Here is a 7,494-nt window from a genome sequence, read left to right on the forward strand (position 1 = left end):
TGCTCCATTCATATCCAAGGAATCAGAGACGTTCCAAAGTTTAACACACTAACTCCCAACTTTCCTGAGCTCTGCACTGCTCCTTCAAATTGAAATAGTGATGATCTGAGCTATCCTTAATCCCCTGCCATGGCCCAATAATGCTTGCCATTTTTCCCAGATTGTTTCCAATCGGGCATCAGACTCTTTCATTTAAATTAGCATGCACAATCAGAAAGTCACCTGCTCTGCCGCAGACATGATCCAAACACTTCTGCACCTGACTTCCATTCCAGAGCCACCCTACTCACTGGAATCCACCTGGCAGTTAAATTTGGCTGCAGGAGCTCGGGACTCCATATGCTTTTTCATAATTTGCATGCATGATCTGAAAAAAAAAAAACAAGGCACTTTATCTAAATGCCGGTCTTACTAAAATTTTTATTTTCCCCCCAGTGATGCAGAAGATCACAAGCCTTTGAAAAAGGGAAGTCGAACACCTTCAGACAGGACTGTGAAAAAAGAAGATAGTGATGACAGCCTGGTTGACTATGGCGAGGGGGTGAATGGCCAATTCAATGAGGATGGCTCCTTTATCGGACAATACAGTGGTAAGAAAGAGAAAGAACCAGCAGAGGGAAATGAAAGCTCAGAGGCCCCTTCTCCTGTCAACGCAATGAACTCCTTTGTTTAAGTCTTTAAGCTCTGTGCCAATGTCCCATCTCTCTGGAATGGTTTTCCTGAACACTTGTCATCCCTCTCATACTATGGACATATGGGTAGAAAGAATGTTTCCTGCGGTATATGAGTATTATAAGAACAGAGCAAGAACATAACTCAGTCAGATGATATGTTAATATGAACTGGGGTGAAAAGGCATACTTTTTGTTCAGAGTGGGTTTTCTCAATTTCCTCGGAACTGATTAAAAAGAACTACAACATCGTCAATAGCTTACATTATTCCCTGTGCAGGATACAGTTCAATAAGATGCATGAAACATGCTGCACAGAGGACATAGCTGTGTATGTGATTGCGACGTGGTTGGGTACTTCGTTGACACTATCCTCAGCTGAACCCTAAATATGAATTCCGTTGTCATTGTGGAGAGTGTTACTGTAGTGTTCTCTAGGGCTTCAATGTCTCTGTGGACATTGTTGTGAAACTCGTGACTATGTCTAGCTGTTGTTAGTCTTTTTGAGAGACTGTTAGGAACAGTATGTACAGTATATACTTGCTACATGAGTTACTTATGACAGTTGCATCCGCTAATGCTCACCGCGACGTTGTCACCTGATCTTTGCTCCATACTTCCTAGGCTTCTTAACCTTCCAGGGGTTACAGCAACAGTGTTCCACATCCTACACAGTCTCTGTCCAGTCCTGGGGGGGGGGCATAAGCATTGCATATTGTGACACCTTCTGGCCTTTGTGCCATACTCAAAGAATTGAAATCAAAGCTCTCAAGTGAAATTTTAAATTTTAGTCCAGAAAATGCAGGGCAAGACACACGCAGTGCCTTCAGACAATAAGCATTCCCCGACTCCTGTGTTCTGTATCGGCCAGTGTGGGCAACTCCATCCCATGCTACTGTTGTTGTTGGAAAGGAACTTTTCAGAGGCAGAGACAATGAGAACTGAAATGCTGGAAACTGTGAAAGGAAGAACAAGTTTATGTGAAGGGGCTTTTCCCCACAAATATCAACCCCAAAACTCTGTCATTGACAGGAGCACATGAGGGTTTCGTGGTCTTTTGTGGTTTCTAGCCAAACAAGTCAGGTTGAAAAAGAAAAATGGTATGTTTAGAAATGGATAGAAAACCTAACGGTTGCAGAAGTAAAATTGTACAACAGCATGCCAAAAGTACTACATTATTCACTCTACCTAGACAAACTTTCAAATTCTGCAGCATTCAAATTGTGTATGCAAATTAGGACAGGCACACTCCAGAATCTGAGACATCTGACAAGCGCTTAATTAGGCCAACAGTCAAGGGAATTACACCTACAGTCTAAAGAACAAATGCATATATCCTATCATAGCCATAAACAATTTGTATGAAATGGCTTACCTCCAATACAAAAGTCTATGACAACCTATGGTTGAAGGAATGCTCAATTTCATTTGCCAATAAATTGGTTTCTCATAACTTGCATCAAGTTTAATTTTAAGTAAAGCCTTTTATATGTAGGTATTCTGTTGAATTTGTAAATATACTTAAAATGTAGAAGCTATATGCTTATAGGTGTTACGTGCAAATAAATACACAAGCGATGTTGATGTTCTGCCGTGTGAGACGTAAGCTCATTGATGAATGCAGAGTGTGGGTCCAGGAAACATGCAAATACCTTTCATGGCATTTTGGTTTTTAGGTTCTTTTTTCTTTTCTTCCACTCTGCTTTTGGCTGTGAAACTGAAATAGTGAACTTTTTCTACCCACTTCTTCAGCCCATAGCTGGCTGAAATCCTCAGTGTTTTGCCTATGGAGTACATTAGGATTTGTCGCTTGACATCTTTGATGTGTACAGAGAAAGCTTGTTTTAAAGTGATCCCCAAATGAAGTGGCCCTAAATACTCTCATGTCTTCATATTTACTCCCCACAAACCAGCTTATCTATTGAAAATACAAAATAACAAAACAGGCTTGACTCAACATCAGAAAGCACAAAGACAAAAGTTACTTCAATTTGTTAGTGTCTTCAGAGAAAAATAAATATGAAGTTTCTGCTCTTCCATAACTATGGATGCTAAATTTCTCTGTGCATGAAGAAGTCACGCCTGTAGATAACTACAGATTTTCTATTAAAAATGAAAAATTAAGTGTGTTTTTAAAGCTCTTCCTCTTTTGTACTTAATCATGTTCCTGGTGGAGTGTGGATGTGTAGCAGGGGTAGCAGAGTAGGACAATGCGACTGGACTCCCATTTGAAAAGCAACAGGTAAACAGCCCAGCTCTTGTGAGTTCTTGCTTCTTCAAACCTGTACTTCCAACTGGTTTTTAAGAACTTCTGACTTTTTTGTTTCATTTTTAAAAGACTTAGGACTTTATCACAAAAGTAAAAATAAGGTTAGGGCTAGTTAAGCAGGAAGAGATAGCACCAATCTTTTGCAAACAGGTGAACAAATCTGGTTCTATGTTGTGTCTCAAAAAAGCCTGATTGCTTGTGCCCTGCCCATACAGCCAGTGCAGTCCTCCTCAGCCAAGGTCAATTTGTATCTCTTACACTCATACTTATTACAAATATGTCATCTACATCCTTTAGTCCACCTTCATTTCTTCTGTCTCCAAGCTGTATAGCTGTGCAAACATCCAAGCCTAGCAGTTATCCACATTCCATCACCTGCCCCTTAGTCACAGGCCCCTTGTCCCAGCAGTGCATCCAGGAAACTTACCTGCTTTGCACTCTCAGAGTTATCTAGGTATCATGCTATGAAAGTGAATCAGAGCTGTCATATATGGCTCAGTGTTCTTCCCAGAGAGGACATGTTGGCTGCTCTCTTGGACCCTCTCAGACCCTCTGTTCTCTGTCTTCATTGTGGGCCAGATTAGCAAACCTTAGCCTCGCTCTACATCATGGCCTGGCTCTGTGGCAACAGGGTCTTTGAAACTACAAGCATGATCTCAAGAAAGATTTTGTAGTTATAGGCCTGCATCAACCATCTTCTTCACAGAGTTTTAATGGCTTTCGAGGTGAGGGGAGTCTAGGAACTCAAGAGATTTTCACCCACAGAATGAACACTCCCACTTGAGATGTTTCAACGGCTAACCACCAGAGGGAGCCTGTGCTTTATTCTGGGCAGAAGAAACATGCTAGAGAAAGTGGGCTAAGGACACTGGCTGAATCGGTTTGGATAATTAAATGATGACCTGATGGTGCAGAAAATGATCGCCTGCTCCAACTAGGGAAATGAGATTGCAGCTCTCCCTAGTGAGTTCATAGCTCCAGAGTGGAGTCATGAGTGTGTGAGCCTTTTGCATAGTTTTTTCTCTTGACTGGGTCAAGGTGAGTCAGGGGAAGAGTTGCCCCCAGTCCACTGGCCATGTTTGTCATGTGTAGGGGTGTGTGTGTGTGTGTGTGTGTGTGTGTGTGTGTGGTGTGACAATAAGGAAAGTGAGTCCTTAAAATGGCTTCACATCCTTTCACATAGACAAAAATGATACTATTTTTGTCTGCCACCAATGGTTTGATATTTTATTATTAAATAAAACACACAAAAATAGTTTAAACACTGCCCTCAGCTCGTATGATGCATTGAGGAGACAGGAGAGAAAAGCAGAGAATATCACTGTAGTATTTGTACTGAATAGTGGCTTAGTGGGATGGAGCAATCAGTCCCACGGAGAAGTAAGGATTCATTGTCCAATCCCACCAGCAGTGTGGCCCGCAGAGACACCTCCTCTTGCTATTCACTCCACATCTGTTTCCTCAGTCAGACCATGATGGGGCAGCTAGTGCCTAATATGCCTTTCTAGTTTAAGCTGGTGCATCCTAGTAATGAAACAAAGCAATCTGAGTACTTGTTAAAGCCAGGAAAAAGCCCAAGCAAAACCAGGTGTGAGTCCTGCTCCCATGGAGCCTGGAACCTAGTGTTTGAAGACAGGTGTAATCAGATGACTTCCTGCGTGGATGCAAGTCCTCACTTAGGTAAGAGCTCAGAAGGGAAAGAAAGCATAAAGAAACGGTAGTGGTAGTGTCCTCCTGCTAGGTATGGTGGTCAGGGAAGCAGCTCCGAGGAAGGAAAGGTACTCTGAAAGGAGAAAGTCAAGAAGAAGCCATAGAAAATCAAGGGGCCAAAGCTAGCAAGCAAGGCCAGCATGCTTGCCTAGAGGCAGAGACCAGGCTATGCCGTGTTTGAGGATCATGTGACAAGCATCTGCATTTAGTCAAGAAGCAATGAAAATGGAGGAGTGAGCAAAGGGTCAAGGAACTTCTACGATTAAGAGCACAAGATTAAGCCGTGGGGTCCAGAGGAAATTGCCAAGAAGAGAACATGAGCTAGATGGCGGAGGATGACAGATGAGCCAGAAACTCTCAGTGTAGTGCCCAGGAGAAGGAGAAGAGCCGTCTCTAGGAGACCAGTTACCAGGACCTGGTTGTCACTGGAAAGCAGGAGGCTGTGTTGAGGTAGAAGTGAGGGAAAGATCATTGCACAAACAAAAGTAGGGGTTTCTGCCTTGGTTTGGATACCTCCCCCTGACAGATGCCACCCATTAGTCACCCCTATCTCGTCTTTCCCTGCTATCTACTGATTTCAAAAGCTCAGGTGTCTCAGAGACAAACAGGCTCTTGCACGAGTCTCCAGTGCTTCGGTTATCAGCCACCCTCAAAGTTTCATGGTTAAAATGGTTTGCACTAATAGCAGGAGAAATATATGAGGATAATTGGAAAAGCCACCACTGACTGGATAGTGCATCCTTTGTTCCTTCTATGGCTGTAAAATTCCCCAGTCTCGCTCAGTGTGTTCTGTAGACCGTGTCTTCCTTCAGCTCTAAGTGTGGGGCGCATTGTTGCAGCAGGTGACTCAACAACAAAACAGAATCCAACAGACGTTATCAGCTGCTCATTGAAATCACCTACCAGTATTAAAAACTCAATTCTTGTTCACCCCCGCCCACAAAGTCATTCTTTTCATTATCTGATCTGTGGCTTGACCATCATTAGGGAAAAAAATCACAGATGATTCTAGTGTGTAGCCAAAGTGGAAATTGGTATTGACAAGATTATCCCGTGCTACTGTGCAAACAGTCAGGGAGCAGTATTTTAAATAGGTTCCTCAACAGAGCCCAAGGGTGGACTTCAAATTCACTTCTATTCCCCACATAAAATGAATCTAGAGAGAACAGACCCCCCTCATACATTGCTGATGGGAATATAAAATGGTTCGGCCACTTTGGAGAAGAGTTTAGCAATTTTTTAAAAACATTGAATATAAATTTACTATGTGATCACAGTTCAACTCATAAGTCTAGACTCAAGAGAGAGAAATGAAAACCTACATCTAGCCACAGGCTTGCACATACATGTTCAGAATGTGTCAACCATAGCGTCTAGAAAACAACCCCAGTGGCTGTGGGCAGACAAGCAGCTGAACAAAATGAGTATATCATGTGTACAGATGCTAAAGCTGTGAAGTCAGATGGAATACTGCTTGGCAGGTCATGTAACGGATTGACGCATACAACAGTGTGAGAAACTCCAAAAATATCAAAACGTAAAAGTCAAGCACAAAGCCCGATATTCTAATTTACTTAAAATGTCCAAAAAAAAAAAAAGACAAACCTGTGAAAGCCTGAGGTAGATTGGTGTCTCCAGCTGAAGGAGGTGGAGGCAAAGATTAACTTCAAATTGGTGTGAGGTCTCTTCTTGGAGTATGAAAAAATTCTGAAGTTTTATAGTTAAAACAAGTGAACGATGGTATCAAGTGATTCTTCAGTAAAGCTTGTATGCATCTGAAGAGTGAATAGAGTTATGTATAATGAGGATGGGATGAGTGCATCCCCACACCATGGACCTATTTCCTGTTTCCTCAAGGATGCTGCAAGGTCATCAACTCCAGATGTTCCCACAGAACAGTAGCATCACATTCCTTGACTGCTCCAATTGGAATAGAAATAACTATTGGAATAGCTTTGATAGTAAAGGAAGAAACCAGATACTCTTCATAAGAGAAAACAACAACAAACTTCAAAAAGTTCAAATGCCCATCATAGCTTAGTGGCTATACAAATTGTAAAATGAATACCACTTTCAGACCAGGAGTCAACAGTAAGCACAAACCCTGGGTACAAGTGTCATGTGCCTCTGAGTGAAAGGAGCCAGACACAGAGGTTTTGTTACTGTGAAACATTGGGGCAGGTGGAACTACCATACAAGGACAGGGAGCCGATGTGGGACTGTGGGGAAGTGAAGTTTGCAAAGGGATTTGCGGCTGAGATGCATTGAGAACTTCTACAGATGATGGGAGGAGTCCATGTGTCAATTGTGAGGATAGCTAGAGGGTTATTTGTTCATCAGGACCCAAATCTATATGCTTAAAGTAAGTGTGCATTGTTATATATGTTGTATCTCAATAAAGTTGGTTTTGAAAGGAAAATAAACTGGACAAAAGTGACTTTCCCCCTTCTTCTCTTTCCTTCTTTCATCTCCTTACCCCAAGATGGGGTGGGGTGGGGACTCCTGGTTCTGCCTTGTCTTCATGTGATTTGTAATTCGAGAAGGCGGTGGTGGCCTCCCCGCTACCTGCTTCGTCATGTATGATGTTGTAGGTCAGGCCAAGACTACAGAAACATAAGTAGACTTTCCTGGTTGGGTGGCCTCAAGGACCTAAATCAGGTGAAATTTGAGAAGCTAAATATGGATGGCAATTAAATCCAAGATCTACAAACTTACCTTAGAAATGAAGTAATATTTGACTTTCATTCATGCAGTTGTTGCATTTATGTTCTCAACTTCCAACTTAGTTTTCAAGGTCCATCTATGCCTGACAAGAATTACTCTGTTTTACACTAGGGGTATGAG

The 7,494-nt window shown here is 42.2% G+C and overlaps 1 protein-coding gene across 50 annotated transcripts in view; it reads left to right on the plus strand.

Moving 5' to 3' along the window:
• Positions 1-7,087, plus strand: part of Nrcam (neuronal cell adhesion molecule) — a 295,788-nt gene extending 288,701 nt beyond the window's left edge. For 49 of the 50 annotated variants that reach the window (XM_063262283.1, XM_063262272.1, XM_063262274.1 and 46 more), the window contains one exon: positions 436-7,087. In XM_063262283.1, the coding sequence (XP_063118353.1) occupies positions 436-673 (238 nt within the window). In that variant the 3' untranslated portion in view covers positions 674-7,087. The remainder of the gene's footprint in view (positions 1-435) is intronic. The other variant, XR_001838198.3, reaches the window with a different exon arrangement.
• Positions 7,088-7,494: the final 407 nt, after the last annotated feature.

Source organism: Rattus norvegicus, chromosome 6 (assembly GCF_036323735.1).
Source record: "Rattus norvegicus strain BN/NHsdMcwi chromosome 6, GRCr8, whole genome shotgun sequence".
NCBI classification, from domain to species: Eukaryota; Metazoa; Chordata; class Mammalia; order Rodentia; family Muridae; genus Rattus; species Rattus norvegicus.